Raw genomic sequence first — 12,813 nt, 5'->3', positions numbered from 1 at the left:
GATTACTATGTCTCTCCCCAGTGAGACTTGGGGCTCCATGCAGAAGATAAAGAAGGGGCCATGTTAGTCTAGGTCACCCTCTTTCTCCCTGCCCCTATGCTTGGCACTTGATCAGGGGCCTGGTACACAGATGGCACTGATAAAATGCTTGGTGAATGAGCCTCCTGTTTCCCCAGCTTATTAGTTTCCTATTGCTACTCTAACAAATTACCACAAACTTAGTGGCTTAAAACAATCCCAGATTATTAGTTTATAATTCTAGAGGTCGGAAGTCTGGAAAGCAAGGTGTTGGCAGAGCTACGTTCCTTGTGAAGTCTCTGGAGGAGAGTTCTTTCCCTTCCCCAGCTTCTAGAGGCTGCCTGCATTCCTTGGTTCGAGGTCCTTCCTCCATCTTCAAAGCACTTCACTCCAACCTTGCTTCTGTTGTCACATTGTTACTATTGGAGCATCGAGTTCCGAGTTCCGGTAACACACACACCTCTAGGTCCTTTTCACTGCTGGAGAAATGAAGTTCAACTTAGCGAATATTTTATATATGAATATTTAATAAAATATTCATTTATTAAAAGCACATTATGAGGTAGAAGACAGGTTAAGCCTAAAACTGGCTAGCTGTAACCCAGGAGGAGGGGAAAGTCCGCATTATATTTGGGGCTGTGATGAGTGGTTTCAAAGGTGTTTTTAGGTGTTTTCGGCAAGTGAGGTCATTTTGATTGACACCTGGCTGCTCTATAACTCTTTGCCTAGTGTGCACATGTGTACCCAGAATTCTACTACCATCGGGGTGTTCTTTGGGCGGTCTCTAGGCCGCCCAAATTTCTTTGTTCCCCCTGTCGCTCATGTCTGACTAGCTACCTAACAACATCACTTTCTCCCACTTTGATCCCCTTACCTCCCTCTTATAAGAACCCTTGTGATTACATTGGGCCACCCAGATAACCCAGGAAAATCTCCCAGTCTTGATGTCGAGGTCCCTTTTGCCATGTAAGCTAACATATTCACAGATTCTGGGAATTAGGACAGGGGCATCTTTGAAGGGTGAGCATTATTCAGCCTACCACGCCCAGGCCCCAAGACAGAGCTGGGTGTGGCCTGCATTCAGGCATGCTGGCCACTGCCACAGGGCCCAGTGACTGACCACCTCTTCCCCCTGCAGGACGAGATTGAGGAGCTGCGGGCAGAGATGCTGGAGATGCGTGACGTCTACATGGAGGAGGATGTGTACCAGCTGCAGGAGCTGCGCCAGCAGCTGGACCAGGCCAGCAAGACCTGCCGCATCCTGCAGTACCGGCTGCGCAAGGCTGAGCGCCGTAGCCTCCGTGCTGCTCAGACCGGCCAGGTGGATGGTGAACTCATCCGCGGCCTAGAGCAGGACGTCAAGGTAAACCCAGGGTCTCCCCAAACCCCCATAGGTGGACCCTGAGTCTGAGTGGGGCCCAGATCAGCCTGCAGCTTGCTCCTTGTATGTCTTTGGGCAAGTCACACCACTTCTCTGAGCTTCAACTTTCTCGCCTGTAAAGTGGGGATCCATGGTGAACCAACAGGCCACTGACCAGGGATGTCCCAAAGTGATATAATATGAGTCCTACCAACAGCAGCTATTGTCTGAGTAGCAGCCACATACCTGGTGCTGGCTCTGGGGCTCTGGTTGTCCCTACATAGTTCTGTGAAGGTTTTGTTATTGTGCTGATTAATGGGAGAGTAGCGAAAACCTGGAGTTGGATTGGTCTGGTTTAAATCTTGGCTCCAGTATCCCCTAATTTTGTGATTTTGAGCAAGTCACCTGCGTTTCAGTTTCCTCATCTGTAGAACGAGTGTAATGGCAGCCCCCACCTCACAGGGTTTTAAGATGGTTAGATGTGATAATGTAGGTAAAACATCACTACAAGCACCCAGAATTATTCCCATTTTCTGGATGAGGAAGCCACAGCTCAAAGAAAGGAAGTACCTGTTCACAGTCACGTGACCTTCATCCTCCCGTGCCTCGCTGCCTTACCTCACAGCCTGACCTCGCTGCTATGCCTCAGTGATCAGTAGAGGGGTGGGCCGGAGGCTGGCAGATGAGGCCTCCAGTAGAGAGGTCTACCCTGCCTCTCTACCCTGTGAGCTCCGGATCAGGGGCTGAGAACTTGGTGGGGAGAAGACCCAGCCCCCTGCTCTTAGAACTCAGCCCAGTGTGATCAGGGGGGATGTAGGAGCTGGGGGTGGGGCACCTGGTGCAGCCAACCAGAGGCCCCTAGGGAGTCTTCCTGCAGAGGTGACATCTGAGCTGAGGCCTGAGGCAGAAGCGGGTGTGGTGAGAAGGGGAAGGAGAAATTCTGGAGGAAGGGGCCCCTGGACAGGCAGAGGGAGGTGAACAGTGAGTGCCAGCCTCCACGTTCTCCGGTCTCCTTGTGCACTGTGGGTTCAGGGTCTGTTTTATAGGTGAGGAAACTGAGCTCAGAAAGGTTATGTCTCCAAGTCCAAAGTGCACCTCTACCTGAGAGGGCAACTCTTGGGACAAGTGGTGACACAGATATTCAAACCCCAGGCACTGGATTGGGGGTTCTATGGAGTGGAGAAGAGCCAGGGAATCTCAGAGGAATCTGAGTTTGGGCCCAGGTAGTTGGGGATTTTAGGCAGAGACACAGAAAGTCAGCCTTGGGGCGATGAGGAAGGGTGGAGGGGGGTAGGAGCCGGGAGCTGGCTGGCTCGGTTGCCTGGGCCTCCATGGGAGGAGCTGAGAAGGGCTGGGGGGAGGGGTGTGTGTGTGTGTGTGTGTGTGTGTGTAAGGGGGGTCGGGCTTGGTAGAGGGGAGGGGAACGGCCCCTTCTGTTAGGATTTGAACTAGCCAATCAGCATCAACCTTTCCCTCTTCCCTCCCTCTTCTCCCTGCTCAGCAGCTGGAGTGCTGAGCTCACCACACATGCCTGGGCTGGATGCCTCTGGCCACCACACTTTACCCTGTGTGCTGAAGGTGCTCTAGGGCATTTTTTTGGAGGTCTTCAATGTGCTGACTTCCTGGGTACCTCCTGGGAGGGCTGGATGGACCCAGGTGGAGACATGTCCAGGAGCTGCCTAGGAGGGTATCCCTGGGGACTCTCTGACTTGCTCTGCCAGCTCCTTGACCCATGCCCCGACTGGCCCCCACCTCTTAGGGCCTCAATTTCCTCCTCCGTTAAATGTGGGGCTTAGACCAGCCAAATTTTCAGGGCTTTTGCAGCTCCAGTGGCTTTATCAAGCAGGGAGGTCGTTGGTGAGGGTGCCATGAATGAAACCTCTGGCTTTGGTCTCTCCCCCTCTCACCCTCTCCCTGCACCCAGGCTCTCTCGCTCTCTGCCGGTCCTCATAGCCTACGAGACCTACTGAACCTCAGGGAGAAGGAAGCAGGGCAGAGACCCGCTCTGCTGCTTGCTTGCTATTTGGCCTCGGGAAAGCTCCTTCACATCTCTGAGCCTCAGTTTCCCCATGTGGAAAATGGAGATAAAACTAATCCCTACCTATAGAGATTTTTGTGAGAATAAAATGAAATAAAGACAATGCTGAGCACAGTGTCTGACGCAGGATGCAACATATCTAAGCAAATGAGCGAATGTTGGTTGTGGTGTTATTGTTCAGGAGAATTTATAACTTATAGACTTATAAAGCACTGGCAGGACAAGTGGCCAGAATCCAGCCTCCCAGGTGGATTAGAATACCCGGAGGGCTTGTTCACAATGCAGATTCCCAGGCCCCGAGTGTCAGGTCCAGGATCCAGGAATAAATTCCTACCTGGTGGGACTCCTGTAGAAGGCTCAAGAACATGCCAGCAAAACATTTCCTTTCTGAGAAATGTTGCTGGAGAAAAAGTTCTGGCTTTGGGTTTTATTCCTGGGTGACCCAGGTAGGTACCTCCCTTCTTTGAGCCTCAGTTTCCTTATCTGTAAAATGGGGGTGACATTCCCACCCTCCCAGGGTTCCTGGGAATATTTAGCCACACAGAGCTCAGATGCTGCCTTGCCAGGGGAGTCCCTTAGTGAGTTCCCATCTCCCTCCGAGAGGATTCAGAATGACAGGGACACCCTGAGGCCCCTGAGGGCCTGATGAATGAGGGGCCATTAAGCTAACTGGCAGGCAGGGCTGCCATGGCGTGGAGGCTGCTGGTTGCCTTTGGCAGGAGCCAGGCCCCAGCGCTGTAAACAGTGACCTCATGGCTGAGCGCATTTGTTTGTGCTTTGGGGATTTGCCCTGGTTTCCGGAAGCTGCAGCTGCTTTGCCTCCTGTAGTATGTCAGCCCCTCTACCTTAGAAGGAGTTGGGAGGATCAAAAGATGATCAAATGAGACAAGCAGGTGGGGCCCAATGAGCATCTGACAGTTTAAGCTCACTGTTGGGCTTACTATTAATAGTTTTATTGTTGATATTAATATAAATTGTCAATTCACTTTAGGCCAATAACAGGGTCAGGTTGAGAGCAAGACTCTAGAGTTGAACCAGTTTCAAATCTTGGTTCTGTATCTTCCTAGCTGTGTGACCTTAGGCAAATGACCTTTCTTTTCAGAGCCTCAGAATGGGGATACTAATCAAAGAGCTATCTGATGGAAAGAAATGCACATGGCAAGTGCTTGGGAAGTAATAAATGATTCTGTGATCACCTGTGAGAGCTGAGGGGGCCCAGGACCACTGAGGCTCAGAGAGGAGAGGGGACAAGCCCAGGCCACAGGCTCCTGCCCTCCTGGCCGGCATGCTCTTTGCTCTCATTGGCCTCCGTCAGGGGCACAGGGCTCTGTGGGATCTGAGTTTAAGGGCTCTTGTCTACATTAGAATCCTGTAAGATGCCCGAGGTTGGGCTTTCTTGACATAACAACCCTTGAGGGTGGCGAGCACCCAGGGACAGGGATCCCATGGGGAATGCAGCAGAAGGCGAGTGGGGACTCCTGGAAGGGATGAAATCCATAGAGTCACTCAGGAACCCAGAAGGATCCAGGAATCCACATAGATCATGACTTCTTGATGGGGAATGCAGCGCCTCCCAGGTCATGGCGGGGACGGGGCGACCCCCCAGATGGAGAGGAACTGGTCTAGGTGGAAACATAGTTGGGAGAGGAGCCCTGGCCCCCAGCAGCTGCTCTCTCACTCCAGTCAGGACACAGCCGTCCCTGGGTAGTGGGTGGGGTGGGCAGTTGGGGGAAGCATCCCCAGCCAAGTGAGAGCAGGTGCAGCATTCATATTTCAGTCATCTACTCCTTCATCCATCTTTTTGCTTGTTGGAGCCTTGGATTTGTTTGTTCATCCAACCAGCATTCGTTAGGCACTTAGTGTATGCCAGACCTTGTGCTGCTGCTGGGACTCAGAGATGTGAAGGAGCCCAGGTGTGGTCCAGGGCCTTGATCTCTGTGCCCCACCACTCCTATTCCCGGGGTCTGAGCAGTATGGATGGGCGGGTAGATGGACGGATGGACTAACGAACTAATGAATGAATGAATGAATGAATGAAATGTTGATCAGAACAGGGATTCACTGGGTGACCTAACAGCCCGAAACTGGGGACCATAGCCTAGAGCCTGGGGCTGAATGAACACCTCCAGCAAAAACCCTGACACCAAACCTTAAGAGTGAGGCTGTGGGGTGTGTTAGGCCAGGTTGGGTAAACATTGGTGCATAGAGGTGAAGAAATAATCTTGACCATGTATTCAAAATCGTATTTTTTGAGCACCTAGTAAATTCCAACCACCAGCCCAAGCACTATGTTGTTTATTCCTCACAGCAGCACTCGTGACTCAGCTATGTCAATCCCCTTTATTGATGACCAAACTGAGATTTTGAATGGTTAACTAACTTGTCCCGGGTTACATACCCAGTGAGTGCTGGAATCGGGCTCAAGGATCTGGTTTTTCCCCTTGCAAAATCCTTGTTCTGATAGCGAGGAATTGCTCACCCCACTTTGTGAAAGAAGAAAGCTTGATGGCCCAGAGGGGCTGTGAGAATAGCCTTATGGGTCAGCTTCTGACTGTCCTTGGAGAGCTTCAGGGGCAGAGAGAGGCAGTGGGCAATGGAGGGAGGGGAAGGCAGTGCTGAATTTCCTTTCTGGCCGTTGTTTTTCCTGGCCTGCATCGCACACTGCCAAGGGGTCTATGCTGAGCTGGGCCTGGGCCCAGGCAGAGGGCAGAGCCAGGGAGGGCCCTCTTCCCTTCCGGCAGGGAGGAGGTGCGTGGTCATTTCCGACACTGGCAGGCACTGGGTGCTGGGCTGTCTACCCCACTCTTGTTGGCAAACCCTAATACTCCTTGCAGAGCCCTGGTCACACTGGCCCCTCAGCCAAATCCCTGGGGCTCCTCCCCAGCTTTGTGCACACCAACTTTGTGTGACCCCAAGCAAGTCACTTGCACTCTGAGCCTCGGTTCCCTTGCCAGTAAAGTGGGGACAGAATTGGGAGAAGATGAATGAATCTGGTACACAGTAAGTATTCAGCCAGTGATAGTGCCCAGCTCACTCAGGGCTGATTGTGATCTACCAGTTCAGAAGGACCTTCCTCATCTCTAAAGTCCCCCTTTCCTGGCCTTTCACTCCCAGCTAGCAGAGGATGGGACAGAGGGTGTCCTCGAGGAAATGGGGTACTGTTGCTGCAGAGTGCTGGAACCAGCATTGAGTTTGTAGCTCTGTTAGCTCTTTTCTGCAGGGATGACTTGGACACCTGCCCAGGCTTTGTCATTTGGGGCATGTTTTATATCCCAGACGATTGGAAACAGGCCTCGGGATCATATTGTGACCTTCAGCAAGTTCTGCCTCTTTCTGGGCTTCAGTTTCTCAAAGCAGCAGCTACCACTCACCCAGCGCTCACTGTGTAGCCAGTGGGCCAAGCCTTTTGTGCAATATTCAGTCCTGTTGGGCCCATGAGGTTGGTGTTGTTATTACTGCACTCATTTTGTAGTTAAGGAGACTGAATAGGGAAATGATTTGCCCAGAATCACATGCTAGTTAGTGGCAGAGAAGGGGTTCAAGTGGCTCTGGGGCTGCCCATCTTGCTCTGAGTTTCTCCTCTTTAATATGACCTTCTGGCCCAGTCACAGGTTCTGTGAGGACTGGCAACAGGATGGCTGGAAGAGGCATTTGGAAGCATTAAGGGCCCCATGTGAATGAAAAAGCATTTCTAAGATCAGGCAGGGACTTTACAGCTTTCTGAGAGCTGAACTATGATATAGACATAAGGAACACGGGGTGCCTGGGTTTGGATTTGGGTTCTATTACTTCCTGGCTATGTGACCCTTGGTGAGTTACTTAACTTCTCTGTGCCTCATTTTTCTCAACTGCTAAGTGGTGAAAGAACCTGCCTGCTCAGGGGTTGCCCTGCAGCCCAAATGGGGTGGCCCCTCAGCCTGCTAACGCCCTGCTCATCACCTGCCCTTGCCCAGGTCTCTAAGGACATCTCTGTGAGGCTGCATAAGGAGCTTGAGGCAGTGGAAAAGAAACGGGCACGGCTGGAGGAGGAGAACGAGGAGCTTCGTCAGCGGCTCATCGAGACAGAGCTGGCTAAGCAGGTGCTGCAGACGGAGCTGGAGCGGCCGAGAGAGGTGAGGACCCGGTCTATCCCAGGCAGGGCCAGGCCGGCGGCAGTGGGCATGTGCCGGCCCCACCTAGCCAGTGTCTCTGCATGGTTAGCCCTCCCTGGCAGAGCTGTTTATTAATTTGTTCCTCCAGCACACATTTCCTGAGCACCTTCTGTGTACATTGTGTGCTGGACACTAAGGACACAATAGATAGTGAATGAAAGACACCGGTTCCTGTCCACAACTAGACTACAGGCTCATGAAGGAGACAGTCATCCGTCGCAGGACCATAGCTGTCAGAGGATTAACTGAAGGAACATGCAACAATGCCCAGCATGGTGCCTAGCCCTGTGTACTTTAGTTTCCTCATCTATAAAATGGGATAATAATGCCTTAAGCCATTGTGAGGACAAGCTGGGATAACTTGTGTGTACATGCTTTAGGGACTGCCACTCAATATAAAGTCAGTGCTAGGGCTAGGCCTCTGGCCAATGTATTAACAGAGATTTCAGGACACTGGGCACTTCCTGAATATGACCCCCAGACACCAGCCTCTCTGCCTTTGATCATTCCAGTCCCTCCACCGGGCATGTCCTTTCTTCTTCCTGCATGTTATGTTAAGTGAACAGCATGTAAGGCACCCAACAGCGTTCTGGACACATTATCTCAATTTTCATAAAGGCTCAATGAGTGTGATCATACCCATTTTATGGATAAGAAAATAGCCCCTGAAGGGGGAGGACGTCCTCAAGGTTTTGCAGGGCCAAGTGGGCTCTGTAGAACGCCAGTTGGAAACCATCAGCTGAGGTGACCCCTAAAGGCTGGAATTCTGTAGATTCCAGGGGTCTATGTTCCAGACAGCCCCGCGGTGGCTTCTGGCCCCAGAGGCATAGCTGGGCCTCAGCTGTCTGGCTGCTCATGAGGTATGCTAGGATCGTACATCATTCTGGGACATAACTCTTTTACCTTCCCCGAGGGCAGGCATGCCAGCGTTCTAGAACTGAGACACCACAGTCCTGAGCCAGCATAGTCCTTCAGCTGCCCTTCCCTCTGGGCGTGTTTGTGTGATGTACCAATAGCTTCATAGTATGAGGACATGGGGTGTTGGCTGCTGTGGAACTGTGCCCGTTCCCAGGGAGCCTCTCTCAGGCAGCCTCCTGTCCCCCAAGGCCTGACCTATAACACAAGGCATCATCACACATCTTGTTGCTGCCACCCTTGGTAGTGAAAAGAGGAGACGATTTCAGAAAGCACTTGGAGGTCGGCCTGTTCCTATTGTAAAGGAGAGAAAACTGAGACCTAGAGAGGGACAGCTTGCCTGAGTTCACCCAGCCCGTCCTTGGCAGAGAAGCAGCTGAGACCCTGAAGCCACTTCCCGCTTTAAGTTTCAGTTTCTTCATCTGTGATGTCAGGATAATAACAGTACACATCATACAAGGTCGCTTATGATCATTAATAACACTGGGTGACCATCAAACACTATGGAGAAGTTAGAAAGAATGAGATAGTATGGCACTTCCTGAAAAAGCGAAACAGAGAATAACCAAATAAGCCAGCAATTCCACTTCTGGGAAAATACCCAAAAGAATCGAAAGCAGAGACTCAAACGTATATGTGTACCCCCGTGTTCAGAGCAGCATTATTGATATAAGCAACCCAAATGTCTATTGGTGGATGAACAAAAATGTAGTATGTGCACACAGTGGACTATTGGTAAGCCTTAAGAAAGAAGGAGATTCTGACAGGCTACAACATGGATGAAGCTTGAAGGCATGATGGTAAGTATAATAAGCCAGACACAAAAGGACAAATATTACATGATTCCACTTACATGAGATACTTAGGGTAGTCAAAGTCATAGAGGCAGAAAGTAGAATCGTGGTCATGAGGGGCTGAAGGAGGAACAATTGAGGAATTAGCGTTTTTGTAACTTTAGTAGAGTTTCAGTTTGGAATAATGAAAAAGTTCTGGAGCTGAACGGTTGTGATGGATGACAACATATGAATGTACTTAATGCCACTGAAGTGTATACTTGAAAATGGCTAAAAGTGGTAAATTTTATTATGTTTATTTTACTATAATAATAAAAAAAAGAATAAGGTAAATATATACAGTTGGCCCCCGAAGAACATGAGTTTGAATTGCAAGGGTCCATTTATACATGGATTTTTTCCAATAGTACCATAAATGTATTTTCTCTTCCTATGGTTTTCTTAATAACATTTTCTTTTCTTTAGCTTACTTTATTGTAAGAATACAGTATAACATACAAAATATGTGCTAATCAACTGCGTTATCAGTAAGGCTACTGGTCAACAGTAGGCTATTAGTAGTTAAGTCTTTTGTGGAGTCAAAAGTTATATGCAAATTTTTGACTGCAGAGTAGGGGCTATGTGTAACCCCCATGTTGTTCAAAAGTCAGCTGTATGTACTGACATGCACAGGTCTTTTTTTTTCTTTTGGTGCCAAAATCCGGGATCGGACCAATGCAAAGATATTTAAGGTACATAGTTAAGCAGGAAAAGAAAGTTATAGAACTATACATACTGTGCAATCCACTAATTATTTTGAAAAGCCATACAGGACAAACTGGTTTTGAAGCATGTATGTATATATGCAAATGCATAGCAAAAGTCTGGAGGAAAATCTGCTAAACTGAGGAGTTAAAAATAGTAGGAGTGGAGTTGGGAATGACTTTTGTTTTTATACTATTAATGCCATATTTTGGTTTATTTGTTTTTTAATAATAACATATTTGGGTATTATTAGTGAAATTTTAAATGCAGTCAAGCATGTAAAGAGCCCTTTGCAGTGCCTGGCACACAGTAGGTCTTCATGAAACACTAGTTCACTACCCCTTTGAAGGCAATGTCAGCAAGGCTGGTCTAGCCCTCCCTGATGTGCTCCTTGGTATCTCAGGATCTGGGCAAGGAGACGTGGCTCTGTGTTTATTTGCTGCTTGCCCTCTCCCTACTCCCTTTCCTTCCTGACATGGTTTCTATGGAGACAAGGGTCCCTTAGTAATTCTTCTGCCAGAGCATCAAGAACTGCCTTTGCCATCCTGACAGGTTGCTGTGACGATGCTGTCACCCGGCTGAGAACAGGAGCCCCTGGCCTGAGCTGATGTGGTTGCCATGGAGATTGCTCTTCGCTAGAGAGGGTGACCATCCCTAGCCATGCTCTCTGGTAGCACTGTTGCCCAGCTGGGCTGCAGCTCAAGAATTGTAACACAAGCCTCCCCCTTATCAGTATCATTCCCCCTTCATGTATTTTAAGCAGAAAGCCAATATCAGTATTGACATGATTTATTATAATATAGCTGCTGTGTCTGAGTGTTTGCTCTGTACCAGGCACCACACCAAGCATTTTGTGTAAGTCCTCATGTGTAACAACAGCTTCCTTATGTACATAGTCCTGTCATTCCCATTTCATAGGTGGTAATCTTCTTGGTAATTTTTTTAATTGCGATATAATCTACATACCATAAAACTCATCATTTAAAAGTATACAGTTCAATGGTTTTTAATATATTCATAATGTTGTGCAATTCCAGAACATTTCCATTGCCCCGAAAGAACCCCTGTACCTGTTAGCAGTCAGTCATTCTCCCTTCCCTCCAGACCCCGGCAACCACTAATCCACTTTCTGTCTATATGGATTTGCCTGTTCTGGAAATTTCACACAAATGGAATCATGCAATAGGTGAATTTCTATGACTGGCTTCTTTCATTTAGCCTAATGTTTTTAAGGTCTATTCGTTTGAAGCATGTATCAATACTTCATTCTTTTTATGGCCAAATAATAACCGTTATATGGATATAGCACATTTTGTCTGTCCACTTGTCAGTTGATAGACATTTCTCTTGTTTCTACTTTTTTGGCTATGAATAATGTTACTGTGAATATTTGTGTACAAGTTTTTGTGTGAATATATGTTTTCAGTTTTCTTGGGTATATATCAAGGAGTAGACTTGCTGTATATAGGTGGGACTGGGGAAAGAGAAAGATAGATAGGATTCGAAGCCAGAACTCTACCTCCCAAAGCCACACTGACTCCTATGGTGATGCCCTTGCCCTCCGTTCCCCATCCAGGGGCCTTTCTAGGGCCCTGCTGTGTTCTCAGAACTTCTGAAGAGGCTGCTCACTTCGTCAAGTACCTCCTTCTCTGGCACAGGCTTCTTGTGCTGATTCCCACTCTGTTGGGGTAGGAAGAGCACTGACCATGGCCTCAGGTCACCTGGGTTCAATTCTCGGTTCTCCTGGTGTTGTCATCTAATGCAACCTAGCTAGCCATGGTCTATGTGGTGTGTGGCAAACGCAAACTTGGAGTCTCTTGGGCCTGAGTTTGACTTCTGACTTTGCCACTTATTTGCAAATAACTGTAACATTGAGCAAATCATAGAACTGCTCCAGTGCTCAGTTTATTCATTTATAAAATGGGAATATTAATTCCTGCTTCTGAGAGGTGTTTGTGAGAATTAAGGGAGACAAGCAGGTAAAGTGCTTAGCAGAGAATAGGGCTTAGTAACTACTGATTATCATTATCCTTACCCTCCCAACCATTACGAGAGCTGTGGGTCTGGAGAAGCTTTTACCTTTGTTAAACCAATACATATCTGCTGCCTCTGGCAAGGAGCTTTCCATGTCAGCCCCACCCTTGGAAGGAGCAGTTACATTGCAAATGAACACCTACAGTTGGCAATGTCTATCCCTGTGCCTTTTGATTTGGGGCTCATGCCTAAACCACTCTGTTTCCTCCCCCAAAATGGTCTCCTCCAGCCAGAAGCCACACAGCCTCTCTGTCTAGCTGTTTCAACCACTCTGGAGGAAGAATGCCTCAGTCTTTGAGAGGCACCCCCACCCCATGTCCCTTCTAGAGTAAATTTCGCAAATACAGCACAGTCTGTGTTTCAGTGAGACCTTTCCAAACATCCCCTCAAAGTTTGGTGAAAATCTACCCAGCTGCTTTGGCAGAAGATTCATTTTATTCCTTGAAGGTTGGTCTTTGTTCCCGGGCAGCATGGAAGCGTGGAATGTGTTAGAGGGCAGGGGACCCCTTCAGAGCTGTACTCAGGCAGCCTCTCTGTGCAGGCTGAGGGGCAAGGACAGGCTCCACTAGTCCCCTGGAGAAAGACAAGGGAGGACAGAGCTCATGCTTCTACTGGGAGCCGTTAGACCAAGAATGCTTCGAGGCACCACCCTGGATGCTCGAAGGCGGCCTTGTAAGTTGCTGGTGGGTGGGGAAGTCCCTGCTACATGCCATGCCAAAGCGTGTGCCCTCGGGGTCCAGCAGTTGGCACTGGCATTCC

At 49.0% G+C, this 12,813-nt stretch overlaps 1 protein-coding gene across 3 annotated transcripts in view; it reads left to right on the top strand.

The window, feature by feature from the left end:
* SOGA1 (suppressor of glucose, autophagy associated 1) overlaps nt 1–12,813 on the top strand; it is a 69,010-nt gene that overhangs the window by 18,010 nt on the left and 38,187 nt on the right. For all 3 annotated transcript variants that reach the window (XM_006921790.3, XM_015597057.2, XM_015597056.2), the window contains exons 2-3: nt 1,157–1,381; nt 7,370–7,528. In XM_006921790.3, coding sequence (XP_006921852.1) covers nt 1,157–1,381; nt 7,370–7,528 — 384 coding nt within the window. The remainder of the gene's footprint in view (nt 1–1,156; nt 1,382–7,369; nt 7,529–12,813) is intronic.

The sequence above is a fragment of the Pteropus alecto genome, unplaced genomic scaffold (genome assembly GCF_000325575.1).
Source record: "Pteropus alecto unplaced genomic scaffold, ASM32557v1 scaffold45, whole genome shotgun sequence".
Lineage (NCBI taxonomy): Eukaryota > Metazoa > Chordata > Mammalia > Chiroptera > Pteropodidae > Pteropus > Pteropus alecto.
This window is presented reverse-complemented; position numbering and strand designations above follow the sequence as displayed.